General features: G+C 48.0%; 1 protein-coding gene across 1 annotated transcript in view; it reads right to left on the reverse strand.

Annotated features, from left to right (window-relative positions):
• Nucleotides 1-22,392, reverse strand: part of LOC135388133 (uncharacterized) — a 55,111-nt gene extending 32,719 nt beyond the window's left edge. The window contains exon 1 of the mRNA XM_064617486.1: nucleotides 22,328-22,392. Within this exon, the coding sequence (XP_064473556.1) occupies nucleotides 22,328-22,376 (49 nt within the window). The 5' untranslated portion in view covers nucleotides 22,377-22,392. The remainder of the gene's footprint in view (nucleotides 1-22,327) is intronic.
• Nucleotides 22,393-23,497: the final 1,105 nt, after the last annotated feature.

Consider the following 23,497-nt stretch of genomic DNA (forward strand, 5'->3'; position numbering starts at 1 on the left):
AAGGACGGGCTGCAGCTGTGGTGTGCTGAGGATGCTAGCTCGTCCACTAGTTCGTTGCCTCTGATGCCGCCATGAGACGGGATCCATTGGAGTGTAAGCTCACCTCCGGTTAGCCTATGCTGGACACACGACCTCCTTATATATCGGGCTAGGATGCTACCACACATGGGGTTCATCACGTTGTTGAGGGCACTTCTGGAGTTCCGTAAGCAAAACGGCCTTAGTTATTCCGTGACTTCCGCAGCAGCTGCGTGTAACAAGGCCAGGAGTTCGGCCGTCGTAGATGAGACTGGGTAACGAACTGACTTCCCTTGCCAGGCCATGTTCATTGACGGGATGTAGTACGCGCTGGTAGCGCTCTCGGAACGGTGGTCAATGGAGCCATCCGTGAACATCAGAGTATGTGTGTGATAGACATCGCTTATCAGGTTCTCAGCAGCCATCCTGGCCACCAGGAGGCTGGACTCGCTCTTCTTCTGTAGACCCGGGCTGTAAAGCGTTGTTGCGGGCACGAACTCCCGCCACGGCGGTGTAGGTGGACTAGCTGGGAGCCCCCCTGTTGGCTAGAGAGCTGGTGGCACTAGCCAGGCGTCCTAGGGATGTGTGTCCTTTGTTCGAGGTTGTTGAAGAGGGAATGCTTGTTGATAGATGTTGATGCATTGTCCAGAAACTGGAGTCCTAAGAGCCATGAATAGCTGAGTAGCAGGTGATACTCTAAACCAATCAGCGAGCGCGGACTGTGTAGAGTCAGCGCAAGGACAAAGGCTGTTATTGCGCGGCGTACTTTAAATTCAATTGCTGCGATAATTATAACACTGTGGGGTGAATTACTTCTCATGGTGCACTTTGCTGGCCTTCTTAACAGTTTTAAAGAAAGAGAACAGGGTGTTAAAATCTACTTCTGTTCTAGTTTAAGTCTATGTCAGGAGCTGTCTTGCGTGGCAACGAAAATCATTCGTGTGAATAGTCCTGTTAGCACAAGGAACCGAATTCCAGCAGCAACGACTTTATTCAATGATGATCATTGTGAAGTTTCATCGCCATGGACGATAATCTGCCCCTTTGCTGGTGGCAATGTGGCGAAAGGCAATAATGAATTCCAGAAACAGATTGTGCGTAGGAAAAATAAGATTGAAGCACGTCTATGTGCGAGCTGAAGGGCACAATGCTCAGAAAGTGCCCACTTCGTGGTGGAGAATGCCCCGCCTAATTACAGTATAACCAGGAGTTTAAAGTGACCTGCTTGTCGACAATTAAATAACGGTACTTCAGCCTTTCAAAAGCTCGCTGCTTACTAGGCGGCATTAAATTTGTAGCGTGCAGCCACAGGGAAGCGTGCCAAACGCGCCGCGCACGTGGCTGTCGTCTCATTGAGAGGGTGGGTGCAGATTGCGATATTTGTATACCGGAATCGAACGAAAGGAACTTAACACAGGTTACTTTGTCACACTACCAAAAAGAGGAACGAGTTCCCCAGGAAGTTACTGGAGCTCAAGAGCAACGAGTTAAGTTAAAAGTTACCCCACGAAGTAGCTTAGTCACAGTAACGAGCTACCTCAGCTCTGGTAAGGACTACTGATAAAGGTTACTGTTCCGTTCAATAAGTTTCAGGCGTGTTGTGGTTCGAAAGAGCGTAACGTTTAAAATTATCTGAAAGTGGTCTAGAGAACGGAAACTGAGATGTTACGTGATGAATAGACAGAGACTGCGTACAACAGCAAGGCAATTATATGAAATGACGCTTCGGTGTTCATGCGGGCCCATCATCTAAAGTACAGTGATAACAATATCACTGGTCAGCTGCTTTTTAAATAAGGTGGCGTAGCAATCTGGGAGCGGGCCGGGATGTGCATTCATACATCCTTGATGTGAAACAGTAAATGACTACTTCTCAGGCGTCGGGAAAGTGGCGCCCCCATTGCCGTGTAGCAGCCGCAGTAGCCCTCTCCTGCACTCACGGTTGGGTCGCCACAGGAGGGAGACCCCGCGTATAGCTGTGCGTGGCTGTCCCGTGTCTGGGGAAAGGAGGATCCTGCTGGTTGAGTGGACCCAAAGGTTGTTTTTGACCGTTTCGGGCCCCTCTGGGAAAGCAATACACCACTTTGGCCCTGCTTCCCATAGACACGTGGTCCTGGAAGGCCCGGTCAGGACTACTCAGCTAGTCGCCATCTCGTTTTTCCTTACTTTGTCTTTTCATCTCCTCCCCCTCCTCTGTTTTTCTTATTCACCTTCTTTCGCGGCAATGGTCAACCTTGGGCAGTTCTTTCAATATTTCGTTGAAGCTGCACTTGGGTATTGTGTACGGGAAGTGTTAACGTGCAGACCGTACGCTCCCCTGGTTGGGCTCGCTGGTAAGCGGCACCCCACTGCACTGAATGACATACATCTCTTCATGGATTCAGCCAGCACAAAAAAATCATGATCGGCCCTTGAAAAGGCGTCGCACCGTAGAATGGGGCTTGATGTCGTAGGTTTGAACCCGGAACCCTGGTTCCCAAAAGTACTTGTGATAAAATCTGACAATTAGTCCAGACCTCTTGCGAAAGTATCACCATTTCTTCTAGCAAAGGACCTTCAGAAACTTCTGGGCAAGTCTTACAATGCTAAAAAATTAAACACTGGGGATCTTCAGGTTGAAGTCCGCACAAAACAACAGAGCACTGCACTCCAAGCAGCGAAACAGGTTTGTGACATCAAAGTCACGGTCACAACATACCGCACCTTAAATATAGTGAAAGGCGTGATCTCCGAGGATGAACTCTTTTCATGCTCTGAAGCGGAGGTCGAGGAAGGATTGAATGATCAAGGGGTTGTATGGGTGCAAAGCGCATTGTGATGAGAAGGGATGGTAACGAAGTCCAAACAACGCATGTAATACTCTCTTTTCGGTTGCACACACTCCCATCCGAGATCAAGGCCGGCTACATTAACTCTCATGTATGACCATCCATTCCAAACCCCGGACGATGCTTTAAATGCCAACGTTTTGGCCACAGCTCCCAGATGTGTCGTGGACTACTAGTGCCCAGAGTGTGCAGGTAATCACCACACACCGGAGTCATGTAGCAAATAATTTCACTGTGTCAATTGTTAAGGCAGCCATCCAGCATATCCGAGGCCATGCCCACGCTGGAAAGACGAAAAAGATACACTTAGAATCAGGACCGAACAAAAAATGACATATAAGGCAGCAAAAGCACAGCTGGACTTACAAAAGAAAGGAATGTTTTCTGAGGTGTGCGTAGGGGAGTGGCATCACCCAGAGTATCCGTGAAGACCCACATAAGCGTAGAAAACGGGGGGGGCAGTGGGGCTCGTGCCCCCCCCCCCCCAGGTTGTGAGTTCAAGAAGCCTCCACCTTTCCTTCGCCAGCGGCGTGAGCGTAACCTAAACGCTTCTGAGGTTCCAGAGCCGGGAGCCACCCCGTTGTTGCCATTCGAGCAACCAGTGAAGGCAAGCGCCGCGTCTGCTAGTGACCTTGCATGCTCGCGCGACGCTTCCCGGCACGACCATTTCTGTTCAACACGTTGTTCTAGGAGAAGGGTCCGTCAACACGACATGCAGAATGGACAAGTATGTCATTAAATAGCCTAGATTGTCTACTGATGCGCCCGAAACCGCCAGCTCGCAAGATCCACACACCGTCAGTGTTTCACCACTCGATAGTGACGTGAACACCCAGTTTGCTGCTGGTAAGTCCACTGGTGCAAGGTCAGCAGATGTTGCAGGAGACGGGCCATCCCCGCCATCTGAAAAACTTACCATTGGAGGAAGTCATGAGAAGAACGAGCCATCATCCAGCAAAGGCAGCGGCGGGCGGGGCTACCTTAAGAGTTGGGAATCCGCCTACGGATGGCTTTCCTACAACGCTGAAATTGGTAAGGTGTACTGTGCCATTTGCATCACTGCCAGGGACAAAAAAATCCCGCTTCCATGCACATCGCGGGACAAAGACTCATACGCTGCATTCGTTGAACAAGGTTTCGAGAATTGGAAGAAAGCTTTTCAACGATTCCGGAGTCATGAGAAGTCAGCGCTTCATCGTGAAGCTTCCACGGCGCTGAGAACTGCAAGCACAGGAGCTAACGTAGTGACAGCACTCTCTGAATCGAAGCTCAGCCAAATGAAGCAAAGTCGTCAAGCTCTGTTGGCAGTTCTGTCGTCTGTTCGCTTTCTGGCATGTCAAGGGCTCTCACTTCGCGGTCAGGATGAGGACGAAGGTAACTTGAGGCCGCTTCTTATGTTGCGGGAAGCGGACGTGCCAAGTCTCGGCCCATGGCTCAACAAAAGTAGGTGTAAGTGGATTTCGCCGGACTTGCAAAATGAGATGCTTGAACTCATTACCCACAACATGCTCCGTTCCCTAATCAGAGAAGTCCACGACGCGTTGTTTTACGTGGCGATTGCTGACGAGACCTCTGATATTAGCACGCAGGAGCAGATATCCTTTTGCCTCAGGTACGTCAAAGAGGGTCTTGAAGTGGAAGAAGTCTTTATTGGATTTTACGTGACGGCCGATACGAGAGCAAGCGCCCTCTTCTCAATTCTGAAAGACGTGTTGTGTCGACTGAATCTTCAAATTGAGAACTGCCGCGCACAATGCTACGACGGGGCTGCAAATGTGTCCGGCAAAAGCGGTGGACTTCAAGCCCTAGTTCAGGATATTGAACCAAGAGCGATGTATGTACACTGCCTTGCGCACACTCTCAACCTAGTGTTGCAAGACTTGTGTAAGCAAATTGATGTGTGTCGAGACTTTCTCAGCTTGTTCGCCGACTTGGTAAATTTTGTGAAAACATCTCCAAAGCGCCTCAGCTGGTTCGAACAGTTCCAGAAGGAGGGGACACCGGCCCTCAAACAATTCTGTAAAACCCGATGGACGCTAAAGGCATCCTCACTGCGGTCAGTGTCAAGTAACTACTCTGAGTTTGTGCAGTTCCTTTTCGCTCTGTCATCGCATGAAAATAGTGACACAGGAGCAAAAGTCAGTGGCTATGCAAAAGCGCTCGGAAAATGTGATTCATATTTCATGCTCAGGCTGATGATCCTGGTATTGAGGCATTGGAGAGCGCAAATTCTGCTCTGCAGAAGAAGAGCTTGCAGTTTGGGCATGCAGAGCAAATAGTGAAGGCCGTCAAAGAATGTGTTGCTGAACTCCGCGACAAATTCCCTGGCTTTTGGAGCACGAACTGGGAGCCCCAGCCTTCCGATAAGGCAGCGACAAGCACCACGTCGTTACGACGAAGGCTCTCAAGCACACGAGTTTAGATCCTCGGAAGCCTATTATCGACAGAGGTTTTACATGGTAATTGACACGGTTCATGCGTCTCTGTGCACTCGGTTTCCTGCCGGAATGTGGGACCACGTGACGAAAGTCGAAAAGTTCTTGATGGGAGAAACTGACAGCGCTTATCTGTGCGAATTCTATAAAGGAGATCTTGATGCAGGTCGCCTTCAGCTTCATCGAGATATGCTGTTGGACATTGCAAAGCAGCGTTCCGTAAGCCTTATTTCGTCTCAGGACGTAACAGAGATGCTCTCAGGAAAGGAAGGTGAACCACTGAGGACGATACTTCCAGAAGTTGTTCAACTTCTTCGAATTGTATTGACCATACCTGTGACGTCTTGCACATCAGAAAGGTCCTTCTCGTGCCTACGGCGGCTCAAAACTTACTTGCGTTCCACAATGGGACAAGCCGGTTAAATCATATTGCCTTGCTTCATTGCCACAAAGAGCTAGCTCGCGATGTCGACTTGAACGCACAACTCCTAGGGAAAACACGTTTCAAATTGTTGGCTAGAAGAATGCTATTTTTTCGTGGCTTCTAAAGACATGTCGTCGTTCGCTGATACTCGTGTCTGCTTCCTACCATCCAATGTGCCGGTACGCACCTGCCATCATGTACCAGCCGAGAATTTGACAACCACATAATAAATATTACACGTTACACATGCGTTTCCGGCTCGGGCACCGCTGGACTCCTCCCGTCCCGCCCGTGTGCCAGGCTCGCCGCCCCCCCCCCCCCCCGGGAAAATTGGCGTGCTACGCCTATGAAGACCCACAGTCCTGGGTCTCCACTCCACACTCCCTAGCCAGAACAGAGAGACACAAGTGTCCTCTGTGGATGCTCCGGGCTGGCCTAAAAGCCAGCCCTTATAATGCAGCCGCAACCTCTTCGGAGGCTGGCGGCTCCCTTTCAGTCTGGGATGTGGTTACCAAGGGTCCCAGACAAATACACTAAACGTGGAAGTCGATGATGACGACTGCGCATCGCAGAAGTCGTCATCGAGTCTTCCAAGCAGTTTCTCTCCAGCAAAAGAGAAACGTGAAACGACAAGTGGCAGAGGCAGGGGAAACAAAGGTGCGGAACAACAGGGTACGGTGTGCCACCAGCGGCATTCTGTTATTTCTGACAATGAGCATTCTGCAACGGAATTGTAGAGGTCTCTTGTCAAAGTTGGAGGACATTAACGACCTTATGACACAGTATGGGGCGTCGTGCTTCTCCTTACAGAAAACATACCTGCAGGAACACAATTGTAATCCTTTTCGCATGCATAACATCTTCAGGAAGGACCGCGCAGACGCCACACGCGCATCAGGGGGCGTTGCTGTGATCCTCCCACAGTCCATTCCTGCAAAACACCTTCCACTCGTCACCAACTTGGAGGCTGTTGCCGTCCAAGTGAGCTTTCATAGGGTCATTACAGTATATTCCTAGTACCGTCCCCGTTCAGCAGCAATAGAACAGAGGGAGTTGGACGTATTATGTGACCAGCTTCCTCGACCTTTCATTATCCTAATTATTTCCCTGTGCAGCCCATCCCTCTTCCAGAGTTTCAGCTGGACAGTTCAGCAAAATCCTTTGGGGAGTTGACCACTTCTCGATTATCATCAAATTCCGTGATACAACAAGTGCCATCCTAACACGGCCGCCACGGTGGAAACTAGGTGAGGCTCACTGGGATACTTTTTAACTGGGGTGACTATGTTGGTTTCTCAATCCCACTTTTGCAAGTAAATAGAAGACTATGTGAGAATATGAATGAACAGGCAGATGCCCTCTGTGAAGACTTTCAGAACATATCAAGCTCGTCACACTACTGAAGAGAATTCACACACATAAAAGAAAAGCAGAGAAAACAGTAATACCAAGCGGAGGTAGCGACAGGTTCCCTTATAATATGGCTTTCACCACCATAGAAATATCAAGGGTTTTGGCAACAACAAAAGTGACGGCAACTCGGTCCGACCGCATCACATATTCCATGCTTCAACGTTTGTCCAGAAACTCTCAAGAAGCGCTGCTCCATTTGTGTTTCAATAGAGTTTGGTAGGAAGGACATCTGCCTTCCAGTTGGAAGATGGCAACCATTATTCCATTTCTAAAGCCGTAGAAAGATGTTTCCAATCCTTCAAGCTACAGGCCTGTAACACTCACAAGCTGCTTAGGCAAGACATTTGAACGGATTATTAATAACCGCCTTGTATATGACTTGGAAGAAAATAAGTGCCTTGAAAAATATCAATGTGGATTCCCAGGGGGGTGTTCGACAACTAATCATCTTGTCCGCTTAGAGACCACCATCCGTGAAGCCTTCGTACGAACAACAACTTTATATTGAGGGGAAGAGTGGGGAGGTTCATCGCCAGAGGCGATACTCTACCCCATTGCTGGTGGGGATGTGGGGAATAAAATAATGAGCCCCTTCACAATAACGATCGAAGTCCGATGGTGTCCAGAAATGTCAAAAGAGGTTTGAGCGCAGATCGTTGCTGGGCTGGATTGGGCCAGGTACCAAGCAATTTCGATAGGGAGAATGGGCGAGAGTCCAGCTGACTAAGAGACTCAGAGAGTGCAGTTCGGGATGGTTGGTAGTGGGGGCAATGAAGAAGAATGTGCTCCAGATCCTCAAGAGCACCACAGTGGCAGCAGGTGGGAGAGTCAACTTGTCTCAAGCGGTAACGCCACTGGGCTGTAAAGGCCACATCGAGGCTCTGTATTCTTCACATATAGGGTCTGTAGGCTTCGACCTTGAGAAGGCCTATGACAGGGCATCGCGGTACGGCATTTTAGGAGACCTTCACTTTTGCGGAATACGTGGTCGACTTTACAAATGTATTCTAGATTTCCTTCGGGGAAGTATGTTTAGAGTGCGACTGGGAACTACATTCTCGCGTCCTTCCATACAGGAAAATGGTGTTCCTCAGGGATATCTACTGAGTGTTACCCTGTTCATTCTTAAGATGAATTCAGTTACACAGTCACTACCCCCGTCGGTCACGTATTCAGCCTATGTGGACGATGTGCAAATATCCTTTGCAACGTCCAACCTTGCCAAGTGCGAGAGACAGCTGCGGCTTGCAATTAATATACTGACTAGGTGGTCAGTTAAGAATGGTTTTATGTTTTCGTCAGAAAAAACGGTTTGTGTGCCTTTTCACGGGTAAGAGGGCTGTTTCCGGAACCATCTCTGAATATAAATGGTCAACCTCTTATTGTACAATCGGAATACAAATTTTGGGGGCTTACTTTTGACAAGAAGCTCGCGTTACGTTACATTAAGGTAAAATGCACCAAATCATTACATCTGCTGAAAGTTTTGTCTCACAGATCTTGGGGAGCATATCAAGGGACTTTACACGGGGCGTACACTGCTGTGGTCCGGTCTAGGCTGGATTACGGGTGTATTGTTTATGGGTCAGCACGTTTTCTGTCTTAAAACGCATAGACACTGTTCATCATTACGGACTACGGTTGGTTCTTGGTGCTTTCCGCACCTTGCCAGTGGAAAGCTTATACTGGGTGTCCCAGAAAACGTGTCATTGAATTATAATAAAAAAACTACACCACCTAGAGTCATGCGGTCAATGGCATTTGTTCTTACTGGATTTTTGCCACCTCCTCATGTGACTGTCGTGTAACGTAAGTTTAATTAAGTAAATTCTTGCGAGCATAAGTCGCAAATTTGCCTAGTAAAGGTCACTTTTTTACCCCACCAATGTGAAGAGCCTGTCTAATTTAGTCAAATTAATGATAATTGACAAGGATATTCAGGAGCTATCCAATCGGAAAAAATAGCCGAACATCATGCTCTACGGAGGTTGCGCAGCATAGCGCGCGGTGAATTTTTCAGCGCAATCTTTGTCAGTCCGACGAAAGGAGGTTGGAAACCCAGCCCTCCCCGACATCGCAGAAAGAGATAAAACAGGAACGGCTTATCACGTCCGACTTTCGCTGAGATAATGCTTTCCCTCTCCCAATTTTAGGAACTGTTACTTTTTCTACTATCACTCTGTGGGCTGGCTTCGGAACCTCTTTTCGTCGCACTGAGAGCGATTTCGCTCAAAAAGTCATCGCGCGCTATAGTTCGGTGCTCCGAAAAGCATGTTATTCGGCTATTTTTTCCGATGGGATAGCTTGTGAATATCACTGCGAATTATCATGAATTTGAGTGAACTCGGCACGCTCTTCATATTGGTGGGGTAAAAAAGTGACCTTTACTTGGCAAATTACAGAGTTAAGTTCGCAAATATTTACATAATTAAACTTGGAGTACATGACATTCACATTAGGAGGTGGCAAAAACCTAATAAGAACAAATTCTGTTGACCGCGTGATTCTAGGTGGCGTAGTTTTTTTATTATAATTCAATGACACGTTTTCTGGGACACCCTGTATGTTGAAAGCAGCAAGTGGTCATTGAAAAGACGACGAGCCTATCTTTCTATCCTTTATGCGTTCAGGGTGAGAAGTTACTCACAGCACGCTGCTCGTTCGAGTGTTGGGGACACACGTTTTCAGCGGCTGCTCTTGAACAAGCCTTCACTTGTTCCTCCTCTTTCTATGCGTATCTCACTAGACGTTAACCTTGATGGACCTCACCCACAAGGTCTAACAGTTTCTTAGTAAGATACCACAAAAATGATACCAACATGATCGTTTTACAACAGGAGTTTGAACATTTAAGAGAAAGTTTGAGAGAGCACACAGTATTCTATACAGATGGGTCCAAAATCAACACAGGTGTATCATGTGCCATGGTGATTGAGAGATGCACCAGGGCAATTCGTTTGAACCAGTACATGACCATTTTTATTACCGAGGTCTACGGAATAATTGTTGCACTGAATTACATTTTGCAGCACAACATCATATCATCACTCGTTTATACAGACTCTCTTGGTGCTATGCAGGCAATATGCAGCCCACATAAGACAAAAAAACTCCCTTGTCCACAGGGCACGGTATCTTGCATCAGAAATCACAAACAAAAAATACAGGTTGATATTTTGCTGGGTACACAGCCATGTCGGGATACCGGGAAACGAGTATGCCGACAGTGCATCAACCAAAGCCATGGACAGCGACGTCACACCGTTTGATATTCCTGCTCAGGACATGATTCGAGCCCTGCGAAAATGTATAAACTCCGCGTTGCAGGAGTTTTGGAATACATAGGAAAACAATAAGCTCCACCTTACAGAAAGGTACATTGAAAGTCACGGGTATCCTCTGAGAAACAGAATGCATGAGACCCTGCGATGCAGACTGAGAATAGTGCACACTTATGTTACTCATGGGTTTTTATTTCCAGGAGGGAAGCCTCCTCAATGCACACACTGTGGTGAGCAGCTCTCTGTTGTTCATGTCATCATCTCATGTCCTCTCATTAAAAGTCAACGTCAACGTTATTTTAGCATGTTTTACAAGCACTTCACACCTTTTCACCCAGCCCTCTTACTGGGTGATGAGCCGCTCGTTCAATTTGATACTGTTTTTAACTTCCTCCAGGATACTGACCTCACTGGTAAGTTGTAAAATTCGTACTTCTTGGTATTTCAGTTTTAGTTTTTTATGATGCGCAATGGTTTGTTTTTTTAACGTCATTATTTTACTTTTACTTTAATTTTACTCTCATATTCACTTCTTCGCATACCCACTGTTTTTGGCGCTCTATGGCCTTCGTCGCCTTTGCGCCAAAAAAATCACAATCACAATCACTACCTCTACTATTTGCGGAAAAGAAAAGTGACGAGGCATTTAAATTAGGTTGTAATGTGTCGTAACTACGTTGATGTGTCTCTTACATTTGTAAGGTAATTATTAAAAGCGTCAGCAAGATCTTTACCAGACACCTGGTCATTTTCTATACACGCTATACGTTCTTTCGCTCTGGCTGCTTTTCCGTTGCTCCGGAATATAGTCCAAATTTACAGGCTTAGGCTTTTTTGGAGCCACCGGCTCTTTGAAAGGAGGAATTCACGGACCTCGGGAGGTCCAACGTCTGTATGATACTTCCTACCGGTCAACAGGTCCCCGCCAGCCCTGCCAAACGACAACGGGTTGAGAGCCCTTCCTCGGGTGACGCCGACAATCCACAAGACGTGAATGTTCCCGATAACACCATGGACACTTCGGTACCGGCAACTCCCCAGCAGACAGATGAGATGAACAATGCCAACACTGCCACTTTTCTTCATGACCCGTTCACGACTGGACCAACAGGAAGAACCAAGCCGGTGGTATTTCCGTACTGTTTCGACCAGCAACTAGTGACTACTCCTTCTGGAAGGTCAACCCTAATGTTGTCGCCAGCGAAATACGCTGCTAGCCCAACAACAGGTTACGGACCACCGTTTCCATCGAGATGGTTCTCTCTTCGTCTCCGCCTAGTTTGAAGCGGCTGCCCGCAAACTGTTGTCAGCTCAGTGTTTAGCGGAAATCCCTGTGTTACCTTCAGCACCCCAATCGTACGCCAGAACTACGGGCAGGATTTATGATGTACCTACAGAGTACTCCAATGACGATCTCTTGCTCTACTTGAATGACGCCGGGGTTATATCTGCAAGGCGACAGGTTCGGCACCCTATGACAGAAGATGGCAGAGATGTGTTCACCCGTTAAGCAGCGTCATCCTAACTTTTCAACCCACAATCCCTCTTCCACACCAAATTGCCCTCGGATTTCAAACCTTAATCGTTCACGAATACATAGAAGGCTCCATGCAGTGCTATAACTGTCAACGTTTTTACCGTACTGCTCGAAAAGGCAGGGGCGCTGCTAGGTGTGGCATATGCGCTGGACCTAACCGCCGATCACACTGCAACAATAAGAGAGAGCCAAATTGTGGTAACTCTAAAGCCGGCCATTCTGCATCGTCCTCTTTAGACCGCCGCCATGAAAAGACATCAAGACTGAATATTACGACTTCCTTCTGTCTGGCATTACTGTCCCAAGGGCAGTAATGCCACCGTCGCGCCTCGTACGAATGAACACGGTTTTCCTACACTCCCACCTCGGTCTGGACAATGCGAACGAAGGTTGCAGGGCAACACCGCGACGAAGCCCATCAGAACCAGCCACCCGACACATCCTGGTGCATCAAGGCAGATTACACGCACTTACACCGAAGTAACAGATTCATCAGGCATGAGAAGACAGTTACCACCGTCAACCACCGAAGCTGTCCCTTTTCTGACACTCTTCTCTTCGGTGCTCACGGCAGTCAAGGCAATTGTCTCTGCATTTCCGGCCGCGTCGCAAGTGCCCAAGGTTCAAGCGCTTCTGCCATTAGAGGCATTCTCTTTACCTCCGCATGATGGAATTGTATAGAAAGGCCATCGTGATGAAGTGGAATCCTCGCACCCTACGTAACAAGCTCCCTCATTTTAAATCTCATCTCTATCAATACAAGTTCCCTTTCATAGCTGTGTGCGACCATGGCAAGAATGCTGCGCATCCCGTTAATGGTTATACAATATATCGATCTCATCAATCCTCTGAGAGCAGAACAGCGGTATACGTTCGTATTGACTTCGTGGCTGCACCCATAGGGACAGTTTGTAATCGCCCTTATGATTATGTCACCTGCAAGATCCGCCTTGGGCACATGCTGTTAACAGTCGTCAGCATCTATCTACGTCGTGCTGTACAGGTTCCGTGGACTGACCTCGAACGCTTATTCAATTCACTGGAATCCCCTGCTCTCGTACTGGGTGACTTCAATGCTCTTCTTACGGCCTGCGGAAGCCGTAGAACGGACGGACGGGGAAGGAGGTTGTTGGAAGCAGTGGAGACTCCTCATATGTGCTTACTTCACAACCGACATCCAACTTACGTGCGATCATCAACGTCACTCGATGTCCTTGATCTTTCGTGGTGTTCAGCAGGCATAGTTCGCCACTTGTCGTGCGCTACCGATGTCGACACGCGAGGTAGTGACCACTTTCCCCTCTATATTTCGCACGATAGACTGCCTGTGTCACCCACTACTTGACTGATCTCTTTCACGAACTGGAGACTCTTTCGTTCCGCCCTCCGCATATCTGTGCACAACGGTATGTCCCCAGAGGCCCTCTCGCAAGGCATTCATTGCGCCATGCAGTACGCGGTGGTCCTGTTTAAAGGCCAACAGGTCCCGTCAGTTATTCTTCAGCAGTTATCCACCTTAGAGCATAACGTCGCCGAGCAGAGAGAACGCCTCGCCGAACTGGGCAGCTTCCTCACATTGTGGCCGGATAAAAGCTGAGGTAACACGAGAACTTAAGAAAGAGGACCGGAAGCGTTTGCGTAAGTTTTGTCAACACCTTTCACCGTTTGGCCCGGCCACAAAGGTCTGGAGGCAAATTCGAGCTCTGAAGGATACGCCACCACAAAAGAATCATCGCATTGACTATCGCTAAGGGTGTAGATGAAACCACGTTAGCAACAGATTTCTCCGTCGTCCTAACCACAGCGGCGGCTTCCCCAACGTCTGCGATACACAACACTTTTGCCCAGACCTTGACAACAGCAGTTCACCAAGACTCGCACCGTCCACCGGAGGTTTTGGACCGCGACTTTACTTTAATCGAGCTGAAGACTGCGTTGACATTTGTGAATGTGCGACCGTCCCCAGGACCCAAAAGAATCACCAACGCCGCACTGCGAACCCTTGACGAGCGGTCACTCCAAGCTCTTCTTTGTGTTTCTAATACGTCATTGCGACAGGGATCCGTACCATCTACCTGGAAGGAGACATTAGTTGTTCCTATCCTGAAACCAGACAAACAACTGTCCTAACCTCCTTCGCCCTGTGAGCCTGACAAGCTGTATGGGAAAAGAGATGGAGCGAATGATTTTGCGTCGCTTCGACGGGTGGCTCGAAAAACAATGTGCGTTCACTCAAGAAATGGCTGGATTTCGTCGCCACCGAAGCTCCATGGATCCACTTCCCGACATAGTCTGTACAGTCCAAGAGGCTCTTGCTCATCGGCGCCTCGTTGTATCGGACTTCCTGCACATTAAGCGCGTATATGATATCATCTCGCCTATATGTTGTCATATCTGTTACCGCATATGATACCGTCCCTGTTCATCAAGGCGTAGGCCAAGGAAGCATGCTCAGTCCTACACTCTTTAATGTCGTACCGGCAGGACGCGACTAAAATCGATAGTTCCTCGCAAAGTAGCACTTTCCGTGTATGTCGATGACGTTGGACTTTGGAGAGTAGCAAGTCACGACTAGCCATCCAGCGTCGTTTGCAACAAGCCTATCCATATGTCCATCTCTACCTTTCGCGACTTGGAATGGACCTTTCACCCGAAAAGTGTGTCGAGCACCCTTTCACCCATAAGGCTATGATTAAATTCCCTCTTTGGGTGGGTGCAAATAAGTTCGAGCCTGTGCATTCCCATCGCTTCCTTGATGTAGTCCGGGACTCGAACCTGCGCTGGGCTCGCCTAATTACGCGCCTTGAAACGAAAGTGCAGCGATGGCTTCCTGCAATTCAGCATCTTTCTGGCTTGGGCTGGGGCTGTGATCAACGCTCCCTTCTAGCCGTTCACGCGGCTTTGGTGAGGGCAACTGTGCTTTACAGCCTTCCACTCTTGCACAGGGTTTCTACAACATATTTAAATACCCTTTGGACTCTGTTCGCCCGAAACCTTCGTCGCTGCCCTGGAGTTCCAAGAGTGGCTGAAACACGGCATGTCTTAGCTGAAGCTGGGGAACTCCCGGTGGACGTCCGTGAGCGGGCAACTGCTCGACACTTCCTACGTTTGCGCGCGCACATTCCCCGCCACCCACTCCTCAGGAAAATTCGATATCGTCCTGAAAGTGATTTCAATCGCGTCGCGCAGGGGACGTTCCAGGCTCTCACTGGCTTCATACCTAAGGACGTCACGCGGACGAACGCCCCTGCGCTGCCTGTGCCATCCACCTTCGCACGCCTTCTGGACCTTCAGGACCGCAGAGATTAGGTTCCCCCTCAAGTCCTTCGAGCCGATTTTATGCTCTCGTAGACGCGATGTTTTCTACCTCTGCCGCCGCATACACCGATGGCGCATCTCGAAATGGCGAGTCCGCGTCGGCATTCGTCATCCGAGCCGAAGGCGTAGTTAACGGACGTCGCCTCTGGCATCAAACCTCACAATAGCTGCGGAACTCTATGCCATGCTTTTCTTTCTGCAACACATTGTTCACTTTTCCCCACAGGATTGGGTGGTATTCACTGACTCAACATCTGCGCTGCAAGCAATTAAAAATTCTGGTATCCGAGGGTCCTCGCACCTTTGGTTATGGATGTGTTAATGGCTTACAAACTTGTCTACCAAGCAGGGCACTGCTCTTTCTCCAATGGGTTCCAGCCCATTGCGGTGTCGACGGCAATGAACAGGCTGACAGCGCCACTGAAGGAGCTCTTTCGTCTCGGAGGCGGACGCGTATTGCACTGCTGAGAGGAGATCGTCGGTCCGTACTTCGACGCCTCGTGACACCTCTGGCCAACAGACCGCTGGCATCCCCCCCGCCATGCTATGCCGAGCAGAGTTGATCAAGCGCTGGCTTTCCGTATGCCTACACATATATCTCGTCATGATGCCATATTTGTTCATCGAATGCGCCTCGATGTAGCCTTCACAGCACAGTGGCTCTACCGCTTGAGACAAGTTGCCTCTCCCCCTGCAGCCATTGCAGTGCTGTTGACATTCTTCTCTGTTACCCACACTACCGGCGTTCCCGAACAGTAGTCTCCGGATCCCTCACCGAGCTCGACTTCCGCCCCCTCTCTCACAAAATCCCCCTCCGGTCCCTGGCCGTATCCAGCACGCCAACGCTCTGCCCTCAACGCTCCCTTCACCTCTGTCCATACTTCGATCCATATTGTGATCCATATGGACTTCGATCCATATTGTGAAGGGGCTCATTATTTCATTCCCCGCATCACCACCAGCTATGGGGTAGAGTATCGCCCCCGGCGATGAAACTCCCCAGTCATCATTCCGTAATAAAGTTGTAGTTGTTTTCGCTCTGCCGGTACCAGTTGTGCTATTCATATTTTTCCATACTGCGTGACGCTTTGTAGATAATAAATCACGAAAAAGCCAGCTCTAGTACCCTGCTTTTGCTTTGCGCAGAACTGAATTCAGATTATTCCTCTACTGGTTAAATATTTGAAGCTCCTTTTAACCCTTGCCGTTAGAAATACTTGATATAATTTCCGTTTGTGACGAATCATGCGGATTAATTTTTTGGTCATCCAATGTTTCCGCGCTTTGCCAGCCAATGTATATTCTACCAGCGGAAAATATCTATGATAAACTGTAGTATACTGTTTTATGAAGATGTGAAAACCAACGTTTGCCTTATTTACTTCGTAGATAAATGATCAATTTGTTTGCTATATTTCAGTTGAGAGCCGGCTAGTCCAGATCACTTAAGAAAACACAAATGACTATCTACAATAAATCCAATGAGTGACAAAGGCTCTGGGTCGGTCACTCACATACACTATCCACACACATTGTGCACACATACTGTCAGTCATACTGTGTCCACCAACTTGGAGTCTGCGCAAAATCGCACAAACGCCTGTATGGTGTGAAACTGATGGTCGGGTGTGCAATCACCCAGAACCTTAACGACATCAAATGGTCTGCCATCCAGCCGAGCTAAGGATGCTTGTAGATATTGTTTGTGCTGTTGATACCGTGGACACCATAATAAGATGTGTCCTCGACAGTCCCACGGGTGCCACAGTTGGGTGAATCCGCCTTTCCAAGCTTGTGAAGAACACGTCGGCTGTAGGGCACGTTGAGGCGGAGCCGGTGGTAAAGTGACGCAAACGCCTAGGGAACGATGTCGGGAAAGTAGAGGCAAGCTCTGGGTCAACGCGGTGTAGCAGCGAGGTGTGAGCCCCGCCAGAGAGCCACTGTGCCTCATCCAGTTGCAGACAGAAAGCAGTCAATATGGCCCTAGCGTCGGAATTGGTGAAATATATCAGTGATGTGCTCTGCGCGCCGCAGCATCAGCCGCATAATGCCCAGGTATGCCGCAGAGTCCTGGAATCCACTGAAAGAACATGTCGTGCCCAGCAGCCACCGCCTCTGCGTGTAGTTTTACAAAATCAGCAACTACAGGGTTGCCAGCACTGGTAGTTCTTCGTTCTTGCTGTATCTCCGTTCGAAATCTCTCAACTGAAATAGTGTTTAAATTTTGAAAGTAGTAGCTTTTTATTTTTTTTTTCAAACTTTCGAGGCAGCATGCCTATGAAAGCAAATACTGGTAAGTGGTCGCTGGCGTCCACAACAACAGCACCAGCCATTAATTGTGATTCTTCACACCTTGTAACTGTTGGATCAATAAGAGTGGAAATCCGTGCGTTACATCTGTTCGGTCATTATAATTTTTCCCACGGCATGGGATTGTAACAACGTGGGAAACTAATTATCTGGGAAAAACTCTGAGTGCCCTAACATATTTATAATGATGTCACCTCCAAGACATAGAACATATCCATCTCAATTTATAAAATGCAAAACTTGGTCTATGTATACCACGAAACCAGTAAGGCAACCACTAGGTGGTACAAAAAATTGGGCAAAAATATTTTTCGCGTTTTTTAAACTAGGATTTGAAGTGTCCTGTGTATACATGTAGTAAAATGTGACGCAGTTTTATAGTATAACAGGTTGCTTTAATTCACGGGCTATGTTCCTTTGAACACAAACTGCAACGCATCCTCCCCGTTTCCCAGCAGATACCTGTGGTTCTTCGTGAGGGTCACACATCCGCCCCGCTCCAGCCATGACGTCAACGAAATAGAAAAAAAAAAAGAAACGTGCGCAAAGGCCATCGCTTTGTCTGGCGAGTGACGTGATCATCTTCGAACCTTCTTGTGTTCAATGCGAACATCAAGCTCGTCAGCTCCAACGAGATGTACGCCTACAGGAGTATTTTGGACGTCGTGCTTCATTCCACGCTCCGGGCTCAAGAGACCGTTCCGTGAACGGTCGGGGCTTTGTCCGGTTCGTGGAGGACGATGTAGCTTTAAGAAACGACTACGACAATCACGTCTCACGGTCCGAAACAGCGCTTCGAAGCGACGAAGGGTGGGAAATACTTTATCCTGGTCAGCCAGATCAATACCGACCAGTTCCGAGAGCCGCGCCTGGTGGTGCATGCTGTAGAAATTCGTGTCATTTTCCTGCTAAATAACGATGATTTTAGGTGGATATCGGCCCCCAACGATAAGAAAACGTACAATTACGGGGTGGACATTAAAGCGATGAGGTTCCACTTGAAAAACGTGATGCTGGCGCCTTCCAGCGCAGCATCACGCTGGCGCTGCTCGCCAGCGGTGGCAGAGCGTGTTTCATTGTACCCGTCAAATATTTGGTGATCGTTCCCACCGGCTCCTCAGGAAAGACATTTATCCGTACAACTTCGTCGACAGTTTAGAAAGGTACAATTTGCCCGCGCTACCGTCAAAGGAAGCTTTCAAAAGGGACCTGAACGACCAAGAGATCATGGATGAGACCTATCACCACGCTCTGGCATTTTTCGAACTGTTCGAATGTAAGTACCTTGGCGGTTACACGCATCTCAACGTCACGTTCGACCCCATGTGAGCTCTGCCGTGTCGTGCTGTATTTCAGAAAGACTGCACTAGAGACGGATAAGATGGATATCCTACGTACCGTGTACCTCGCCAGTTACGCGTGGAGAAGCGCTCGGAAGCCCACAAAAGTCCAATTCGAACTCGTGAGCAATCATGAGGTGTACGAAACGATCGACAGCGGAATTGGGGAAGGCATTTGTAACAGCTTCCACAGATACTGTAGGGCTAATCACAAGGAGGGTGCGACGATTACGGCCCCCAGCAAGAAAATACTTTTATCCAGTACCTCGACGTGAAGAGTTTGTACCCGTATGCAATGACCTTACATCTCCCGACAGCTGCTTTTGAGTGGGTCGATTCATTGAGGTGTAGCGAGATCGATTTAGCGGCCATGAAATTCGAGCGACATCTGTAGAAAATCATGTCGAAGAGCACGTTTGGTAAATCGATACAAAATGTGAGACGTGTGAAGGGGTATGCTCTAGGCTACAATAAAGAAAGCACGCTCTGAAAAGCTAGTTCCCGCGACTCTCAGCATTTTAACATTCTTAGTGGCAAGTACATCATGCACGAGATCAAAACAGCGTCGCATGAAATGCACGCATCCCCTACGTGGGCTTTGCATTACTAGTCATATCCAAAGTCCGCATGTACAGCTTTATCTGTGACTGGATCTTTTCTTGCTTAATCTGTCCAGTGCAGTTAATCTATGGAGATACGGACAGTATAATTGTTGCTCTCACGTGCGAAGTCCTCGAAGAGCAACGACCTCATTGGACCTGTGTCGCTGAGGAGCGTCAAAACACCTTTCGTAACACTGCGCTATATGGGATGCCGTACGAGGCCGAGCAGAGTGGCCAGAGAAAGCTTTGTGCACCGCAGCTTCAGTAGGCATCGACGCGTCGCGGTAGCCGAGGAGAAGATGCAAAATTTGAGCCTTAAAGGAGCATGGAAGTGACATTTAACCTGACTCGAAACCCTGCTTCACTTGTGAAGCTGTTCGCAAGGAGTCACCATGCACAATATTTTCGCTCTGCGGCGTAGTGTCACTGGGCAATAAAATTTTCAAAAGAAAGTCGGAGAAAACAGTCGCGGATGAGACGCACGAGCCCCGCGTGACGTAGAAACTACTCAGGGCCTTTTTATTTTGCTTTTTTCTGCTCGGCTTACGCGCCGCTTACGCATGTTTGAGCTGTGCCGTTGGACGTCACTGGTGACGTGCCGGAGCACGTGATACGTCACGAAATCTTCTGCTTCCCATCCCGGGTACCCATCCCGAACACAGGCTACGATCCAAGGATAGAAGTCGGTTGTTCGTTTTGAATCTCATGGTGTCAAGCCGGCGGATTGCTCTGTTACAATAATTTGTTAGAACCTCCACCGCTGCCTTACTGTCCGTGAACAGAGCCGACGCTCCAGACGTTGTCCTGCTACGTGGTTGAACGTGGTCAGCGTGGCGAAGAGCTTCGCCTCGGTAGATGACGTTTCGTAGAGAAGCTTCGGGGTGGGAATTCTCTCCCTGTGTTTGTGGCGGAATTTATAACACTGTTGAATAATTTATAACGGAGTCGAAGAAATAGTGGCGATTTGGGAAGCACGTCAGGACATGTACAGACGATTCGCAAATTACATGTCAATGTCGATGTTCGGCTTGCGACACGGTTCTCTAGAATCGCCTGCCAGTATTTTTCTGCTCCCCGCATTTCCTTGGTTGTCCTCGGAAATGTTGATCCACTATTGTATTTAAAGAAATACCATATTCTGCACGTGTTTATTACTAAAAATAAATGATCTTGCAACACCTGGAGATTTGAGAAGAGATAAACCACAGGGTGGGGATTTTGGACAAGCTTGTTGCAAGCAAGATGTAGTTATAGGCCGTAGCCTGCAGTCGTAGCCTACAGAACTTTTATCTGATGACAGCTGATCATTGACGTCATTGAAAAGAACGTGTCAAGAATGGTGTTGTTTTACATGTGATGAATCAATGCAATTTCCGCGAGTACGCTTTGCATGTGAAATCCTGAAATAAGACTTGCGCACAAATAACATTACTAATTTTACGTTGGCGGTATCATTCCTGTCATAACGCGAGCCGTTCCACTGCCGGTATATGAGTGTTAAATGTGCGTTGCATTCTCGTATTGCAGTTCGCATATTGAAATTGGACGTACAGCCTGCGTAAAATCAATGTCCGTACTTCGCGTTTCACATACTTCAATGATATTCGATGTGAGGTTTACATTCTATCAACCATCTCTGATGAGGGCCGTCAATATGTCTTGTGTGTGTCAGTGTCGTTATGGCGTTGTGAGGCTTCTGTTGTGTTTGTCTTTCTATGTTTAATTGCACAGTCCGCAACAAAGACACACGTAGTTAATGCCATGATAAGACTGCGATGATACGGTTGAACTCAGAGATAATGGAGTGTTGTGGTGATCGACGTCGACTACTCAGCTATTTTGGTATACACGTGTAGTTACACGTAAGAGGCAGTTTTCTATTGGCTCTTCCATTGTTGTGGCAATTCTCAGCAGAAATAAACAAATAGCAATATGTGGGCACAGTTCCCTTAGCAGTCGGCCCAGGACGCGCATTCCACCAGGGCGTCAGTCATGGCGTTCCCCACCTCTTCCGTGAGGCCGACAACGGCGAGCCCCTTCACCCCCACCGCCACCACCACCACCAAAAGCAATAAACCATTCGCTATACCGCCCCACCAGCTCGCGTGGCTCAGCGGTTAGCATGTTGATCACGTCACACCGAGACTGGGAGGTGCCCGGGTTCATTCCATTTTTTTCCAATTTCATTTATTTATTTGTCACATCAATTTATCCATTTATTTAATTATCACATATACTCACAGGGCTGGGAATAATGTATATTGTTGTGTTTGAACACGGTTCGAATCCCCGCACCCGCTGTGCTGTCTAGTGTTTTTTTCCCTGTGTTTTCCAGCAGACTTTCCAGACTAATGTCGGCACAATTACCACTGAAGTCGGCCCAGGACGCATACTAACCCCTCTGTCCCCCACTGATTCCTGCTCTTTTTTCTCCGTCTGTCCAAGTCTATACGCCCATCATAGTTGCTTCGCAGAGCTAACACGGAAGAAAACAAATTTCACTGCATAGTACGCTGCAGGTCAATCATTGCCGCGAACGTTACAATTATCGCTTCTGATTGAAGGAGTGTGCCTTTTTGTGTCAATTTTGATATATAATAAATAATCATAGGCCTGTGTCAAAAAGAAAGTAGAAAGACGGGACAAACGACAGGAAACATTTTCTCGAACAGCGATCTTCTGCATGGCGTCGATAGAGTGTTTGACACCTGCACTAGGTTAATCCACATCTATGTAATCTATCTAGAACTCAAAGTTCTCACCCGTACGTAATGGTTAGTGTGGTACAAAGCAAAACGCTTTAGAAACACTTGCTACTTACCGAAGTCAACACATGCGAGGAAGGTAACGGAGTACCAGAAGGCAATCATTTTCTTCGGGTGTAGTTGCGACGTAACACAGACTATTAGGTACTTCCATGACTGTGCTGGTTCCCCGAAAAATATCGATTGGTTTCAGGGTATACACACAAAAAAAGGAGAAAAAAGATATGACATGTCAATCAATGTACAGAGCACCTGCATACGAGAATAAAATGGACAAAATGGAATTAAATATCAGAGGTTGCTCTAGTGAGATGTTTACCATTACACACAATAGAGTATGCCGATGCTTATAGGTCACTATACGGCTCTTTTTTGTCGTAATAAGATTGCTTGAAAGGCCAGAGATTTCACATGAAGGACAGAAACTGTAAGAGGGTCGTTACGTACAGCATTATAATGTCAACATACACGCACTGAGCTACACTGCACCAAAACGACATCTAAATGGTAGACAGACGAGGCAGCACTTGAACAATAAAGAACTGAATATGCAACCACCCACGCAGTGATGAATTACCAATATGCACTCTTATTAGATTTCCAGTTCATTTACAGAGCAACAAATACCAACGGCGCGCCTAAGTGGATACCAACGGCGTCTGCTCGTGGATAGTACCCAAGTTCGTGCTGAAGACTGGAACATGACGGGTTCGAATGCCACCACCTGCTGTGCCGTCTTACGTTCGTCCTTGACTTTCAGGCAGGCTTTCCAGTCGAATGTTGGCACAGCTGGCCCTGAAGTCGGCGCAGGACGCAAACAATCCCCCTGACCACCACTGCTTTCTGCTGCCCTCTCTCCGCCTCTCCATGTCTATACAACAATACCAGCCTTATTTTAAGGTTTCGCATACGTAGCCCATGCCCACTGTTGCTTGCGGCGCCAACACGGAATGAAAACACAAAGCGATATAGCATAATCAACGGTCATATTTCTTTTTCCTTCGATCTATGGTTCTGCGTAGATTGCATAAGGAACTCTTCCAATATTTGGTTTGCGACGTATAAAAAAGAAGGAAAAAAAAAACTCGTCGGAAAACACGAAGCGGAATTCGAAAGTTTGAAGACGGTGTTCTCAAAGACACGGAAAAGAGTAGATTTCCTGGAATCTGAACACGTCCAAAGATTCGAAGTCTCAGGAATAAAGGTACGATTTGCACTAATGCGAA

The sequence above is a fragment of the Ornithodoros turicata genome, chromosome 1, assembly GCF_037126465.1.
Source record: "Ornithodoros turicata isolate Travis chromosome 1, ASM3712646v1, whole genome shotgun sequence".
Taxonomy (NCBI): Eukaryota; Metazoa; Arthropoda; class Arachnida; order Ixodida; family Argasidae; genus Ornithodoros; species Ornithodoros turicata.